This window comes from Podarcis pityusensis (assembly GCF_964106645.2).
Source record: "Podarcis pityusensis genome assembly, chromosome: 1".
In the NCBI taxonomy this organism is placed as follows: domain Eukaryota; kingdom Metazoa; phylum Chordata; class Lepidosauria; order Squamata; family Lacertidae; genus Podarcis; species Podarcis pityusensis.
In genome coordinates this window covers 133,217,130-133,234,882 of record NC_138028.1, presented here as the reverse complement: position 1 = coordinate 133,234,882, position 17,753 = coordinate 133,217,130, and the positions used below count along the sequence as shown (strand labels likewise).

General features: G+C 41.9%; 1 protein-coding gene across 4 annotated transcripts in view; it reads right to left on the bottom strand.

Annotated features, from left to right (window-relative positions):
- The window catches only part of AGAP1 (ArfGAP with GTPase domain, ankyrin repeat and PH domain 1), a 320,069-nt gene that overhangs the window by 211,175 nt on the left and 91,141 nt on the right, over positions 1-17,753 (bottom strand). For all 4 annotated transcript variants that reach the window (XM_081016056.1, XM_081016057.1, XM_081016058.1 and 1 more), the window contains 2 exons: positions 16,071-16,198; positions 3,172-3,327 (listed from right to left, as the gene is read on the bottom strand). In XM_081016056.1, the coding sequence (XP_080872182.1) occupies positions 3,172-3,327; positions 16,071-16,198 (284 nt within the window). The remainder of the gene's footprint in view (positions 1-3,171; positions 3,328-16,070; positions 16,199-17,753) is intronic.

The following is a 17,753-nucleotide window of genomic DNA, read 5'->3' as shown; positions in this document are numbered from 1 at the left end:
TTTTAGCACTTTTAGAATATCTATCCTACTAATAGATCCTGTAATTTCACATATTTGAGGGCAAGTAGATTCCCCTACCCCTGTTTTCAACTACATAAGGCTCACATTCAAAACCAGGAAATATGTATGAACACATTCTTAATGGACTACTGCTAATTTTTATTTTTTTAAAAAACTGGGAAAGAACAATTTGTTTATAATAGTTTTATCTAAAGACACAACCATACCATATATAATATATAATATTCTGCATATAATGAGATGCAGAAATCCATTGCTCAGTGAAGCGAAATTTTCATTAAAATGACCTGCGCTTTTGTTTACTAAACAAATAAGCCTTACTTTGAGATGGGTACTCATTTGGCTTACAGTAAATATTATTTATCTTCCAAGGGTAATTACGATTAGGTGGCTTGGTCAACAATGACCTATATCTGCATACTTTGAACAATAGACCTAAAAAAATACCTTATATCACAAAAAGCTGCACACAAATTAAATTTCTTCAGAGAAATCACACTACTGATTATATAGCCAAAATAATATGTGGGATTTCTTATGTATTATAAAACTAATTTCACAAAATATGATAAACCTTGCAGCTGCTCAGACTGAGTTGCTCCTTCAGTCCACAAAAGTGTGTCATGCAACAATATGAGCATCTGGAAAGGAAGTTTTAGTCTTAGAAAGTTTTATTCATTACAGAAATGGCCACTGCTACCATCCTTTAATTCAAGTGAAAGAGTATGAAATATAGCATCATTTCTGATGAACACTAATGTATCAGCATCCTTGTAGAAACAATATTTTTAAAGATCAATTTGTTGTAAGTTTCTATCTAATTTCTAGCATATTTGTTGTTTTGCTATGGGGCACTTGCAACACAGCATAATCTATCATGGATTTTCTATGTGGAGAATGCCCTCTGTAAATGAAACTAACAACTAGTTAGTTAGTATTATCAGTTTTTACATTATCTGATCAATCATGATGTGTTTCTCTTCTTAGAACTACAAAAATCCCATTTTCAATTTTGTAGTTGTATGTAAAAATATTAGAGCATCCAATTATTTCTGCAGTACTGTACTTAAAATAAACAAGTAAATGAATCTACCTCTGCCAGCCAGTTTTACTTCCAATGGATAGAGGTTTATTAGTAGTGGCTTTAGGGATTAAATTTAGAACCAATGAAGTAAGTTTTTGTTCTTTGTACTGTTTATTCCTCGTGAAAAACCGTATGAATGGGCTGGATCTAGAAATGTCCCTGCATGAAAAGAGGCTCCCACTAGCAGAAGGAATGGCAAAGCAGAGGCGATAGTCCCCGGTTTGCCCTTCCCCTGGCAACATCTCCCAGCCCTCCTGGGGGCTCTGGTGACAGTGGGGAAATGGGAGACAATGGCCATCCCAGCTTCTTCCAGCAGAGCTTCCCCTGTCTGGAACAGTGCTCTTGGGAAGACTAGATACAACTCTGGGTGCTTAACCCTTCCATTTTAATCCATTGCCTTCAATATTAAAATATGCACATCCTCACATCAGGATCCTAAACAAAATATGAGCAGAAGATGAAGCTGTAATTTCTGCATACAAATCCAAATGGTCTTTCTAGAGACCATTTCAAGTTCGCCTGTTCTACAGTCTGTTCCTTGACTGACACTGACATCTAGTGGAGGAAAACATTATCTAACAATCTCACAACCCAGCAGAGTCACATCACCATTAAGCTAATGTGTGCACATTCCAGTACATTCCACTTTTCCTAGAAAGCCTAACATTGTAGTATTTATTAATTCATTAAAAATATTCATCTCCCACCCTATATCCATTGATCTTAGGTCAGGGAACATATTCTGTAAAACAGCAGTGAATATAACAACATAAAATCACAATCAACATTGAAACCAACTGTTTATTTGTTAGCTTTATTTCTAACCCACCTTTCGTCCAGACTGACCACAGGACAGTTTACAGTACCAATCCATGATATACAACAACTCATAAAATTAAACAAAATCTACAACAAGAAATTCTAAAATTAGAATTAAACTAAAATATACAGCAGACTACTAGGCAGATCCCATTCCAAGCTATTATTAGCACAACTCAAACACCACCAGCACATACAATTTGTCACCAAAAATAATACCACCTTGGTGCCTGTAGAGATTATGAGGGGAGGGTGCTATAGCAGAAAAGGCCACCTGCTGCTGGATCCTCACATAATGTATAGTTCCCAAAGGGTAGATGCAGAGAGGAGCCCCCCACCCATAACACCTGCCACTGGGTCAGTCCTGACCATAAGGAGCAAACAAAATAAGTTCATTGCTGGTGTTTAAGATTCTTCTGTCTTTATTACTTTACTGCTTAAAGGAATAGACACAGCATGAAAAAGGAATTCAAGATAAGCTCAAAACTTATTTTCTTTATTCAAAACTGCATACCAATTTTCGATGGAAGGGCTCAAGGCGTCTTCCGAGCTAAAAAATCCATTAAACCATAATCAACCAACAACAACCAACCTCCAAAAAGCAGCAGACAGTTAACCACAAAGGAGTCAACAAACAAATCACAAACAGCAGCGTAGCAAGTAAATCAAAAGCTTATCAAAAAGAAAATGTTTCTGGCAAAGAGAGAAATACTGGCAAATCAGCCAAGCAAACCAACTAGGACAGAGTTCCACATTCTGGGCACCACAGCAGAAAAGACTCTCTAACATAATCCTGCCCACTGTACCTGAAACGTCCATGGAGCACAAGGAGAGCAAGTGCAACTGTGCCTGCATGAACAGTCCTCAGGCGGCAAGCCATGAGTGGGTGCCATGGTGTGGAAAAGGTTACTGGACGTGCAGCAGAGGGCCTGTCGGCTCCTGCCTGGGAAAGCAGACGAGTGGAATCAGGAGCAGGACAGCAGTATTGACGCCTTACTTTTGTCACAGTTTATACTACAGAAGAAAGAGCATTTTGAGAAACCCTTCACTATTCCAGGGAAGCCTAATGCCCCTGAACCCTATCCATAGCTTACCCATGTCCCTACTTCAAGAGCTAGGTTCTCTATTGTTCTGCTAAAGAATCAAAACAAATGCCTAGTTGGTCAGCATAGATAACACTAGAGAAGTAAATCAAGGAGCAATGATGAATTAACATAGACAAGCATTCTGTCTCCTAGTTCACTTACCGTAAAAAGATTGGACCGGCGCTTGGACTGTTTACGAACAGGAGTTGGAGTATTTGTGGTAGGTGGAACATCAATCCGTAGCTCCTTCTGGCTGGTGCTTGGAGTAGATGGGACAGAGGAGGAATAATCACTTAAACTCCCTCCTCCGTTGCTGGTCTGCAATGATTAAAATCCATTTTACAGGAAGAAAGCCAATTGCTACTTCACAAGTTTAATTTCATCTTTAGCAGGCAGAGTAGCTTTAAAAAAATAAAAATAAAAAATTACCACAATCTCTCTTACTCTTGGAACTTATCTGGAAGAGAAAATTGGAATACAGTGGTACCTCGGGTTACAGACGCTTCAGGTTACAAACGCTTCAGGTTACAGCTGCTTCAAGTTACAGACTCCGCTAACCCAGAAATAGTACCTCGGGTTAAGAACTGTAAAGATAACCTCTCCTTTCTATTAGCTGAATATTGTCCATATTGTTTCTGATGCATAGCACTATACACCGTTTACAAATCAGTCATACTGTCCAAAAATTGTGGTGCTATGTCTATAGTGGACTGGAGCTGAGGTCACAGAATCCTAGAGCCACTAGCCAGTTTGCACTGGAAATGGAGTGGGGTGGGGGTAGAGGATTTCAAGCCAAACTGAGCAATCTCAAGTAACCCCCCCCCCCAAAAAAACCACACAATAAAATTTAGCATTCCCAAAGTACATTTTTCTTGATCATTCAGCATATCACCCATATCTGATTCTTTAGATGAAGAAAAAACAACATTCTAGGTGGCTTCAACTAAGGGACCAATCCAAAGATGACCAAAGCTGTTACAAAATTTGTTCTGCTGTCAAGCTGATCTTAATTCATAGGATTTTTCAACAGAATCTATGTCAGAGTTCCATTCATCTAGCAGCAACTATATCCCCAAACTAAATTCAATAACTAGAGTATAGCCTTTTGCTCTTGTCCTCCTTTTATAAAAGGACATCCACAAATACTACAGTAACAGCTTTGATATTCAAAAGCCCCCACAGCCACCTTGTTTGCAAGGCTGGAAAGGCACACAGTCCTTCCAAAGCACTTCTCTTAAGCTGATCAATCTGAATGCAATAAGAACATAAGAACATGAAGAGCCTGCTGGACGGGGCCAATGGCCCATCTAGTCCAGCACCCCCTGTTCTCACAGTGGCTAACCAAAACCAAGCAGGATAGAAGCACAAAAGCCCTCTTCCCTTCTGTGGCTTCTAGCAACTGGTATTCAGAAGAATTGCTGCCTCCAATTGCAGAGGCCAAGCCATCCAGGCTAGTAGCTTTCAATAGCCCTCTCCTCCATGAATTTGTTTAAGCCATCCAAGCTGGTGCTCATCTCTGCCTCCTGTGGGAATGAGCTACCATCACATGCACTTGTGCAGGGAGAAAGTCAACTGTGGAATAAACTTCAGTGCCATATGGATTAATAGTGGATGCACAAGAGCGAAGGAAAAGGAGCAGCTGAGTAACTGTCTGCCATTCTTGAAGGTTGCATTAAGGTGTACCACCACCCCACCCTGGTATGCAACCCATGAACTTCCCCACCCCTGGAGAGAATACAGCACTTTATTTCAGTAAATTTGCCCATCCCTGCCTTAACTAAACAGGTAGAACTGCTGAAGTTAAGATGAAATTATTAGTATAAGGGGGGAAATGGAGTATAGCTAGACCTGCGAGCAGCAGACCAAGTAAGCACCTACTTTGATTTGATTAAAACCATTTTGAAATGAGAAGATAGATTATAAAAACATATTCAATGTCAACAGAGAGGGAAAGTAGAAAATTTAGTTTTACAGCAAAATCTCATTCTGAGGTTCTGGGATGGGCAGTCTAGTTCAGGGATGGCACCTCCTCTTACGTTATCAGGAAGCATCCTTTTGCCAATGACACCCTGGGATTTCCCGCAGCTCTGAATCTGGGAACACCCTTAAACTCAAGCAGGATAGATATAAGGCTAACTAAGAAAATATCAGGGGGCTAGGACAGGCGGATGAGAAAGTAACTCACACAACTATTAGCATTAAAAAGGTAAAAGCAATATGGAAAGGAAAGAGGGAAGATAATCCCAGAGGATTCAAATATTTAAACTTGATATAAAAGAGATGATAGCAAAAATGGACAAAAACTTAAACTTAAATGGCAATGGACAGCAAAAATGAGCAGAATGCTAAATTAATAAAAGAACTTTCTGAACAAATAAAAGATCTAACAATCAAACATAAACACACATATAAATCAGTCCAGGACCTCAAGAGCAGAATCAACAAGCAGGAAGACACTTCTAAGAAATTAGTGAATGAAAATAAAGAGCCGAGGAAAAATCAAGAAACAACTAATGAAGAAATAAAGGATCTAGTGACATTACATGAAACTACTTTGGACCAGATAGCTCTGCTGGAGATGCATCAGAGAGAGATGGTTTTACGCTTCAAAGGTCTCCCACAGGCACAAGAAGAAAGGATTGACCAAAAGTTGACTCAAGAATTAGCAATCTGGCTGGGCGTACAACAAAACACGTTGTGGATGGATATAGACAAAGAATTCCGAATAAGATCTGAGAGTACAAAATCGTTTAAAGGTCCAGGAGACTGCTTGGTGTTTTTCAATTCAAGACTTTTAAAAGATAAGGTATTATTAAAGAGAAGACAAGCAAAGTTGTTGATGTTCAGATACAGTAGCCCCAGCTGAGGTCTTGGTCTTGGGAGGGCATAACATAGTAATCAAGAGACATAATGGTTACTGAGTTGACAACCTTAAAAAGTTGTGGGACAGAATGCAGTCTGAGTTGTGAGAAAATGACGTTGTTTAGAAGTGTTGTTGTTATTGCTCCTGCCGCTGAGGCATCTTGCCCATTATCTGATCCTCATCCAAGTACAAGATCACCAAACTGTAGGGTCTCATCTCCTTCATGTTGTGCTTCTCAAGCATCGCTTGAGATAAGAAACTGGAAACGAAAATCCAGAAGACATAAGCTAAGCAAATAATATATTGGGAACCCCAGAAACTTCAAACATATCTGTCACATTGGATGAGGTCCCAAACTGGCTTTGCTACCAGCTTAGATCCTGAAGATCTTTGCTAAGATCTTTGCTAAGGCTGGCATAACGCAGGACCATCTGAAGGACAGGAGAAAATTAAAGAAGATTTTTGAAGTAATTGAGAAATGTGGGGGTGAAGAAGCAGTATTGAAAGAGACAAAGGCAAAAGGCTTATTGAAAAAATCCCTTGGCCATCCTCTGCTTTATTCTGTGATGCCCACAGAGCTGGGTTCAACTTGCAGCCCAAACAATAAACTAGACTCCCATAGTCTAGGAATGAAGGATGGATTTAAGATGTACTTGCAGTGCCTTCCTCCATATAAAAATCAAGTAAGTTGTCCCATAATGTTGATCTCCCTTCAGTTGTCATATTCCCAGCACTTTGCATCTCTCCTTCCAAAAGGGAATCTCAACACAATTTGATCCAAAAAAAACCAAAAAAACAAAAACAAAATCTGAAGGATGTGCAGTTGAAAAGGTCAGAGAGTGACAATCAATTAACTCCTTTCACTGAAGATGTTCTAATGAGTCGGTTCAGAAAAGGGAAACAATTGAAACCAGGGGCTCAGAATCCAACACCTCCCATTGATGAAGAAACAGTTGCTGCTGTTAAGGATGTTGTTCAGAAGTGACACATGGCAGTACACCTTTCAGATACCAAAGAATCTGACTTGGATAATGATGGTGAATGGGATGATTAAAATAAGAAATTAAACATGTTAACTACTACTTGATCTTTTAATACTTGATAATACAAATATTTTCCAGGATACGTGGAGAATATGATATATTTTAACCGACAACCCGAAGAGATCTGAAGAGCACAGTCTAATGGGCAAGTACAAGGTGATAAGAGTAAGCTCGCCTCCTAAATCTTCTGTTTGACTCTGTGAATGAGTCTGATAAGAGAATAAGTGTATTGCATTTCCCTTGGTCAATTATTATTTAGGGTATTTGCCCGCAGGTCTAGAGACATCTGAATGAAGAGAAATATCTGCCCACTCTGTGGTTGTCCAGAGTTACAAATACAGATTTGATGGAAGATCACAGGAAGTATTCCTACTGAGACAGCACACTACTGCATTTGTGCCCCTGGGGCAAAGTTTGGCAGGTTTCTTTGGACTTCTGCAATGCATACCTTTGCTGATGAGTTGCCTCCACTCTTTGAACACTCACAGCACCAATCACGGGATTCAAAGCTCCAGTCACTTTGTCTCTGACCATATCCACTGAACCTGTGTGTTTTGGTCATTAGCCCTTCATTCAAGGAGGCTTCATAGTAACTAGGGGACGTTCCTGCGAGGAAAAATCTCTCTTACATGGGGTCTTGGTTCAGTCATTAGTATAATTCCTGGTAGAATCATAGAGTTGGAAGAGATCACAAGGACCATCGAGTCCAACTCCCTGCCAAGCAGGAAACACCATCAGAGCACTCCTGACATATGATTGTCAAGCCTCTGCTTAAAGACCTCCAAAGAAGGAGACTCCACCACACTCCTTGGCAGCAAATTCCACTGTCGAACAGCTCTTACTGTCAGGAAGTTCTTCCTAATGTTTAGGTGGAATCTTCTTTCTTGTAGTTTGGATCCATTGCTCCATGTCCGCTTCTCTGGAGCAGCAGAAAATAACCTTTCTCCCTCCTCTATGTGACATCCTTTTATATATTTGAACATGGCTATCATATCACCCCTTAACCTCCTCTTCTCCAGGCTAAACATGCCCTGCTCCCTTAGCCGTTCCTCATAAGGCATCGTTTCCAGGCCTTTGACCATTTTGGTTGCCCTCCTCTGGACACGTTCCAGTTTGTCAGTGTCCTTCTTGAACTGTGGTGCCCAGAACTGGAAACAGTACTCCAGGTGAGGTCTGACCAGAGCAGAATACAGTGGCACTATTACTTCCCTTGATCTAGATGCTATACTCCTATTGATGCAGCCCAGAATTGCATTGGCTTTTTTAGCTGCCGCGTCACACTGTTGGCTCATGTCAAGTTTGTGGTCAACCAAGACTCCTAGATCCTTTTCACATGTACTGCTCTCAAGCCAGGTGTCACCCATCTTGTATTTGTGCCTCGTTTTTTTTGCCCAAGTGCAATACTTTACATTTCTCCCTGTTAAAATTCATCTTGTTTGTTTTGGCCCAGTTCTCTAATCTGTCAAGGTCGTTTTGAAGTGTGATCCTGTCCTCTGGGGTGTTAGCCACCCCTCCCAGTTTGGTGTCATCTGCAAATTTGATCAGGATGCCCTTGAGTCCATCATCCAAGTCATTGATAAAGATGTTGAATAAGACCAGGCCCAAGACAGAACCCTGTGGCACCCCACTAGTCACTCTTCTCCAGGATGAAGAGGAACCATTGATGAGCACCCTTTGGGTTCGGTCAGTCAGACAGTTACAAATCCACTGAGTGGTAGCATAGTCAAGACCGCATTGTACCAGCTTCTTTACAAGAATATCATGGGGCACCTTGTCAAATGCCTTGCTGAAATCAAGGTAGGCTACATCCACTGCGTTCCCTTCATCTACCAGGCTTGTAATTCTGTCAAAAAACGAGATCAGGTTAGTCTGACATGACTTATTTTTCAGAAATCCATGCTGACTATTGGTGATCACAGCATTCCTTTCTAGGTGCTCACAGACTGTTTGCTTAATGATCTGCTCCAGAATCTTCCCTGGTATTGATGTCAGACTGACTGGGTGGTAATTATTTGGGTCCTTTCTTTTCCCCTTTTTGAAAATAGGGACAACATTTGCCCTCCTCCAGTCTGCCGAGACTTCGCCTGTTCTCCAGGAATTCTCAAAGATGACTGCCAGTGGTTTTGAGATTACATCTGCCAGTTCTTTTAATACTCTTGGATGCAGTTCATCTGGCCCTGGAGACTTGAATACATCTAAACTAGCCAAGTATTCTTGTACTATCTCCTTAGTTATTCTGGGCTGTGTTTCCTCTGCTGAATCATTTGCTCCAAATTCTTCAGGTCGGGCATTGTTTTCTTTATCGGAGAAGACTGAGGCAAAGAAGGCATTCAGGAGTTCAGCCCTTTCTGTGTCCCCTGTTTGCATTTCACCATCTTCTCCTCTGAGTGACCCCACTGTTTCTTTGTTCTTCCTTTTGCTACGAACATACCCATAAAAGCCTTTTTTGTTGCTTTTAACCTCTCTAGCAAGCCTGAGTTCATTCTGTGCTTTAGCTTTTCTGACTTTGTGTCTACACGTGCTGGCTATTTGTTTGAATTCCTCTTTGGTGGTTTCCCCCCTTTTCCATTTTTTGTACACATCCTTTTTTAATCTTAACTCAGTTAAAAGTTCTTTAGATAGCCACCCTGGCTTCTTTAGGCACCTTCCATGTTTCCGTCTCATTGGTATTGCCTGAAGTTGTGCTTTTACTATCTCCCTCTTAACAAACTCCCAGCCATCATGAACTCCCTTTCCTTTTAGTATTACTGTCCATGGGATCTCACCCAGCACTTCCCTAAGTTTTATGAAGTCGGCTTTCTTAAAGTCAAGAAAGTGAGTCCTAGTATGCTTGGCTGCTCCTTTCCGCTGTATAGTAAACTTCAGAAGAGCATGATCACTCGCGCCTAATGATCCTTCCACTTCTACCCCACTAACCAGGTCATCAACATTGGTTAGGACCAGATCTAAAATGGCGGTTCCTCTTGTTGCTTCTCCCACTTTCTGGACAATGAAGTTGTCTGCAAGGCCAGTGAGGAATCTGTTTGACCTTATGCTCTTGGCTGAGTTTGACATCCAACAAATATCCGGGTAATTGAAGTCCCCCATTACTACTATCTCCCTTCCTTTTGCATGCTTGGCCATCTGTTCCAGGAAGGCATCATCTATGTCCTCCGTTTGGCCTGGGGATCTATAGTAAACTCCCACAATGAGGTCACTGTTATTCTTCTCTCCCTTAATTTTGACCCAAATGCTCTCACTTTGGCTTTGAGGTTCTAAATCTTGGATCTCTTCACAGGTATACACATCCCTGTCATATAACGCCACTCCTCCTCCTTTCTTATCTGGTCTGTTTCTCTGAAATAGATTGTATCCCTCGATTATTACATTCCAATCGTGGGACTTATCCCACCAGGTTTCAGTGATGCCTATTATGTCATATTTAGTTTGCTGTACCAAGAGCTCAAGCTCATCTTGTTTATTTCCCATACTTTGCGCATTAGTGTACAGACATTGAAGTCCATTAATCATTCCCCCGTGTCTCTTATTTAAGGATTTTTTCCTCCCACCACTAGGTCTGCGTGCTGTTTGCTCCATTTGGTCTATGACATTTGGATGATCATCTTCATCAATTGATAGACTCCTACCTTCAGGAGCACTGTCTCCCTCCCCCACATTAGTCAGTTTAAAGCCCTCCTGATGAGGTTTCTGAGATTTTTGGGAAAAACATTCCTCCCAACCGTTGTGAGGTGCAGCCCATCGCTTGCCAGAAGTCCATCTTCAAGAAACTGCAGTCCGTGATCTAAGAATCCAAACCGTTCCTGTTTACACCATTTGCGAAGCCAGCTGTTCACTCCCACTATTTTTCCCTCTCTCCCTGGGTCACGTCGTTCAACTGGGAGGACAGATGAGATGACAATTTGTGCATTTAATTGCTTCAATTTCCTGCCCAGAGCCTCGTAGTCTCTTTTGATCTTCTGGAGGCTATTGCTTGCAGTGTCATTGGTTCCCACATGAACCAAGAGGAAGGGGTATTTGTCAGTGGGTTTTATGATTCCTTGCAGTCGTTCAGTTACATCTTGGATCTTAGCCCCGGGGAGACAGCACACTTCCCGAGACATCTTGTCAGGCCCACAGATCACTGCTTCTGTTCCCCTCAGTAGGGAATCCCCTATCACCACTACACACCTCCTCTTAGGTTTGGTCGTGGTTCTTCCGTGAGCTGTCCGTTCCAAGGTCGCCTGCACATTCCCTGAGGACTGACTTTGCTGCTCGTCTTCATATACCTGATCGACTGTAATGAGCGAGAGATCCTCAAATGGAGTCTGCTCTTCGTTTTCCATGCTAGGGGAGAGGACCTCAAAGCGATTGTGTATTTCTAAACAATCAGAGCGAACCCTGGGCCTCCTACTTCTTTGAGTCACGTTTCTCCATATATCTGGCTCCTGTGTTGGTGAACTAGCCTCCCTCTCAGGGGAGTCCCCTGTCTCCTCCTTGGTGGAGACGGTGTGCTCTGTTGCTTCCAAGAAGAGCTCCAGCTCTCTAATTCTTTGGAGCGTAGCTACACGTTCCTCCAGTTGCTGGACTTTGTCTTCTAAGAGGGCACTCAACATGCAATTGCTGCAGGTAAATCTGCCTGCAACCTTTGGCAAGATGGCAAACATTGCGCAGGAACCGCAGGCGACTGCAGCTGTTCCCTCCCCCTCCATCTTGAGAATGTGTCGTTGGGGATGGCTACAGCGGTCCTCCATCATAAAAAGCGTGAAGACAGGACAAATAACTCCCCCCCCAAAAAAACCCTAGGTCTCCCCCAACAAACGTTTGAGACTAGCTCCCCTAAATCTAAAAGATGGATCAAACTGCGCGCGTCGCTAGGCGCGCACCGCTGCCCTGCAAGCTCTGATAAGCTCCTCCCACAGCTAATCACCTGCCTCAACAGAAACCCTGCCCCCTCTGACCTTTGCACAGGGAGAGCAGCTAATCAGCCACAAAGAAACACACACACAAGAAAACCCCTTTTGCTCCTTCTTCAGTTGCTGCCCTGCAAGCTCTGAATAGATGGAGCTTGGGTAGATGGAGCTGCTGAGTTATCCAGGCCTGAGACAGGAAACATAACATCTCTGAAGAGGCTTGTTTGCAGAACCTCATCCACAGAATCACATCCTGGCAGGACATCTGATAGTGGTGCTCCTCATTAGGCTGGTGTGAAAATACATCAGCACTGTGATGATTAGCTACTGAATCTTTTGTTGCCTGTCCAGGAACAGAAGCACTCTCTCCACATGCCATGTTCCCTCCTAGATGTTTTCTTTGCAGAATAATAAGCAGAAACACTTTTCTTTGTTGCTAATTAAGTCATGCAACTGAATGCATGAGGAAAAGTACACATTCTTAAGTCCCTGTTGAAAACTGAGTGAACTAATCAGTAGATCATCCAGATACCATGGAAGAGATTGGTATGAATAAATTTTCTGTGTGATGGGCAAAACAGTATATAGAGAACTATTTGAGGTCTAGAATCATTCACAAGGTATATTCCTTCTGGACACTACATAGAATACTGAGTAAGTCCTGAATGGAAGAGTATGAGTTGTAATATTATTTTCTTGAGAACACTGATTTTTACCACATATTAATTATAGGAAAGAATAAGTTTGTTTCTGGTTGGACATTTGACTCTCGGAATGGGCACAAGCCTCTTTTTGGGGACCGTCTTCTACAGCAGATATAAATAAAAACTAGCAAAAAACAAAAAGGTACACATTGGAGGGAAAAATATTCAGTATGTACCCAACAAATTTGCACAGTGAGGATACCACATGGCATTTCACCCTAGCCACTAATTACATGCAGTAGTCTTTAGATACAAAAAAGCCACACAGGCAATGTATTTAAAATTCTTACTGTGTTTAATCCTTATGCATCTGATGCAAGGACCTCTAGGCAGCCCACTGATCTTTGATAAGATTAATGGAAGGTCAACTCAAGGCTGCTATTAGGGCATCTATAAAAATATTTTCCATAACTTCACATGGCCATGTATAATACCTAAGACTAAAACAGACAAAATACTGGAAATCCATGACAGGAACTATTGTCTCAATATTTAAAAGAAAAGCAGCTGGGGAGGGAGCAAATTAGATCAGAACTGTAAGGGAGTTAATCCGTGCCCTACATGCTACTTTCCTGTAAGTTTTCCCTAACAGGCAAACAGAAGTTTGGGGGAAGTTTTAGTTTAGGAAAGGTTCACTGGACGTAAAGGACTAACCCCTTCTTCCAGCACCAGAGTCTCAAGTCAATTTGTGCTGTCCCACCCCAACAGCTGCTTTTGAAAGACAGAAGTTGGACCAGCAACAAAATTCTGTAGTAAGGAGTTTAAGGTTTCAGCCAGCCAGCCTAACCTCTTTCATTCCACTCCCACTCCCAGAGTTTTCCAGTATAACAGCTTTCCAAACTGAGCATGCTCTAAATTTCTCCCACTCCATAGTTTTTTCCCTGCAAATGTTGGGGCATCTCTGAGTCCACTGATACATCCTTCTTATGTGCATAAAGATGCATACTAGGAAAATGAGTTTTGTTTTAGTAGAAAAGGTTAAAAGAGGTATACGTTCTGATTATAAATCTCCAATATCTTGGCAAACTTGTCCAAAATCCACATATTACTGTGAGTGTCCCATCTTCCTCTGGCAAACATGAGAAACTGCAAAGAGGTATGAGGAAATAGCTATTTTGCATTGTGTTTCAGAAATGCTCTAAGCACATTAAAAAGTGTAATATAAATACTGATAAGCCCCAACTCGTCTCCTCCACTCAGAGTACCTCAGAAGTACAGCACAAGTGCTGGGACAATCCTCCGTATCCTTCCAGAGCTTGAACAATGGCTGGATCTTGTCCATGCTGGATTGGCTTGATAGGTGCTTCAAAGCCTACAAAAGCCCAGCACAACTGCAGGTGTTTCCCCTTTGCACCTTTAAGCTTAGGAAGAAGGATGGAGCTCATCCATGTGACAAAATCGTTTGGAAACACTTTTAGCCCCACAGAAGTGACACATGTTATAAAGTCTGCCTTTTCTCAGGAGTGGAGGATTAGCCCTGGCATTTGCATTGTGCTAACACTTCAAGTATCTCTTAAATTCAGCATGACATCACACAGGATCTCACATTTCCCTATTCAGAGATGAGCATGGTCTTGACCATCACAAATGTTGGCTGGCCAGCAGGGCCTTCCAAAAATGTGTGTGTGTGTGTGTGTGTCCCCTGAGTTTGATCCTTAGAATCCATTGTTTAGTGTACTGCACACTCTATCTTGGGTTGCCTGCTAGAAGCACCTCCCTCATTCTTTTAATCTTGTGTCACTGAGAGTTTAGAGCAAAACTGTTTTGTGGAACATGACAATCCTGCCTAGTATCTTGCACAGATTCAGACTAGGAGATAAAATTAGAGCACTCTGATATAGCTGAGGGATATCCCCTTCAATGAACTGTGAAGGTTGCCCATGTAGAGAGGAATGGAAGGATTCCCCAAGCTTCACAAAACTGGTGTTTGCTAAAGAGCTTGGATTGGTTTGTTGCTTTTGTTTGGTTTTTAAAAAATGCTACTTCTGAATTAAGTACTGCCCCACCCTGGTTCCATTGGGGAATATCTCCCTGCAAAATTCACACTGCTATTTATAGTTACTGGGTAGTAGCAGCTTCCATCATTGTGGAAACTGGGAAAGTACAGTATCTATAAACATTTGCTGTTGGCCAAGGATTTTGAGAATCTAACACAATATGCTTGTTTTCTCACTAAGGAAACAATGAACATAAAATATACATTATTAGAGGGACATATGGGACTTCTAATCCTGGGATCACTGTTCCAATAGAGTATACCTCCCAAAGCATTGTTGTCCGATAAACCTGTTCAGATGTGGTCTTATAACTTGTAAAGCAGGAGAAGTGAGGAACTTGTGGGACCTCCAGATGTTGCTGGACTCCAATTGCCATCTGCAGGTCCACAGGTTCCTTACCATGGCTTTAAAAATGTTTTATTCATATTTGAAACTTCTTAATGTTCAACAAAGCTTTCAAATGTTAGTTGCATGCAATGAGTAAATATTGGCCCTCAGATAAGCTGGCAGGTGGCCGTGCTCTGCTTCCAACTATACACAAAGACATAGACACTTTAGGCTGCATAAGTGATTTCGCAAAGGGAGATATGTGCACAGCCTAATGGCTGGTAACAACAGTGTCTGGTAACTGGGTGAAGTGCCTTCAAAAGATGCTTTTTGAGGATGCATGTAAGCTGCTCACCAGCTTCAGGTGAATAGGCCAAGTGTCTCCTGTAAAAGGATTGTGAGGAAGAGTATATTACACCGATGCTCCAATATCTGCATTGATTTTATGTGGCTCTAAAACAAGGCATTGTTGTGTGGTGGTTGGTTGGTTTTTTAATGTATACACCCCTACACTATTTGAGCCTAATACAAGATGCCCTTCTTACCCTATACAATGGTACCTCTGGATACGAACGGGATCCGTTCCGGAGCCCCGTTTGCATCCTGAAGCGAACGCAACCCGCGTCTGCGGGTCGCGATTTGCCGCTTCTGCGCATGACGTCATTTTGACCGTCTGCGAATGCGCAAGCGGCGAAACCCAGAAGTAACGCAGAACACAATCCGAAAGCACTCAACCTGAAGCAACTTCAACCCGAGGTATGACTGTACCTCCAAGGCAATCTCTAAACTTGATTGTGAACTACCTCTTAAAGTATCACACATTTGGCCAAGTTCAGACAACAAAGACACATGGAAATACATAGTTTAAACTTTACATAGTTTAGAAGCAATTTCCAGGCTCTATTTAAGTGGCCTTTTTTAGAAGGTCATAGAGCATATTTAGGTTGGGGATTCTTTAGCTCTTTAACTGTGGTTGCACATTATGAACCTTCAAAGCTAAATACAATATAAATTAAAGTAACACAAGGGCACAGCAACTCAAAGAAAGCTATCCAAAGAACAACTGAAAATGCTCTCTGCCTGAGGTTGTCAGAACCCATATTCTATTCCTAGGTGTAACAGTCCTGCCTTGTGATATGAAGAATCTGAGTCAAATGCAAGAACACTGGTTACCAGTGCCAATTCACATTGCCCACTACCACTAAAAGGGATGCAAATAATTACATTCTATTTCATACCTGGCTGATATGTACTGCCGAAACCTGGACTGAACATACAGATGAGTGGCTTGGAGAGTTTGGTAGGGATTTGCAAGGGCCTATGGAAAGTTGCTGTTTTTTCCTTGTTGCAACAATCTTCTGTGCAACTGTAAAGACAAAATTAAAAGAATTTGATTACATAGAAACCCTGTGATGCAGCATTTTGCTCCTCTGTTTAGAGTCCTGCTTCCATTAAAGAGCAATTTCATGATCTGACCAACAACACAAACTGGCAGCCCTGCAGCTGATGCACATAGAAACTACAGAGGAGTGGAAGCCAATGGTAAAAGTGCTTACTTGTCTGTTGCTGTTGTTATTAGTAATATATAGGCTATTGGTGTACACCACAAATCTCTTGAAACCAAGATGTGTTTTCAATCACAATAAATATTTTAAAAGTTAAATCAATTTCTTCTGGATTCCACATGAATGAATTTGCAATGAGAACAGTTAAGTGAATCATTTGTTTTCAAGTGGGAAGCTAGAACACCGCAGATAGAATGTCACAGTATTAGAATTATTCTGAATGAAACACAGCCTCCATCTCCAAGAAAAAGAAAAAGGAGGGGACAGCTTTTGACGCAGGGTGTATTTGTTTTTGTAACTTCTCCTGGAGTAGATCTGCACCAAGTTTAAAAAAGGAAGGCCAAACTGAGGGATATTTCAGCTTCAGTTTTCGCTAAGTAGTCTACTCTCAAGGTCCCAATGCAGGTTACCCTCCCAATGTTTGAGACTACTTCCAACCTAGTCACCATGGCCATACTGAATGGGGCTGATGGAAGTTTCATTTAAAATGTTTGGAGGGAAAGGCTGTCCTAAAGCTTGGATGATGGTAGTATCTTCAGAAAAGCAGAGCTATCACACCAGGGAAGGCTGAGAAGAGGTACCTGTTACCAAAGTGTTCTACCTCCCAGAGATTTGCCCCACATGCCATTCCACCAAGTGGTAGCTTGGGACCAGCACAACTGAGCAAGCTGGGTGAATCAGGGTGTCTGCAGGGTAGGGCTCTACCCCACCAAACACCTGATTCGCCCAGGAGCGGGGCAGCAAAAATAACTTGCTGACTGGTGAATCAGGGGGTCTGCAGGGTAGCGTGGCAGCAAAAGATGCATCTATCCCACCAAACATGTGATCCGCTCGGCAGTGTGTCTTTTGTTGCTGCACTACCAGACAATTCAGGTGCTTGGTGGATGCAGCAAAGCAGCAAAAGTTGTGCACATTGACTGCTGCTGTGTCCAGCTTACCAGCTGACTGCAGCTAGGCAGGTGGAGTTGCTAAGCACCAAGGGTGGCGCCTGGACATCTCCACCCAGTCACAAAAGGCCAGTTGTCAGTAGCAAAATGTGACTGGTGCACAGCTAATTTCAAATGCCGTTCACAAGGGGTCTAAACACACATGGATCTAATCCTCAGACCCATCTGCCCATCTGGGTCATGTATTAAGACTAGGTCACATGTCATTTCAAGTTTCACCTCTGATTTTAAACTGGAGACTCAGTTCTTGACTTATATAAAACTCTTGGTGTATTGAAACAAATTTATCTTCATTTATGTTGCAATTATCTCTTAGGGCAGTTAATTTGATGGAAATTAAACTATTGTTTAATTGCTCCTATTAATCGAGAGATTTAAAGAACCACAGTAATAAATAGTTACCTTCAAG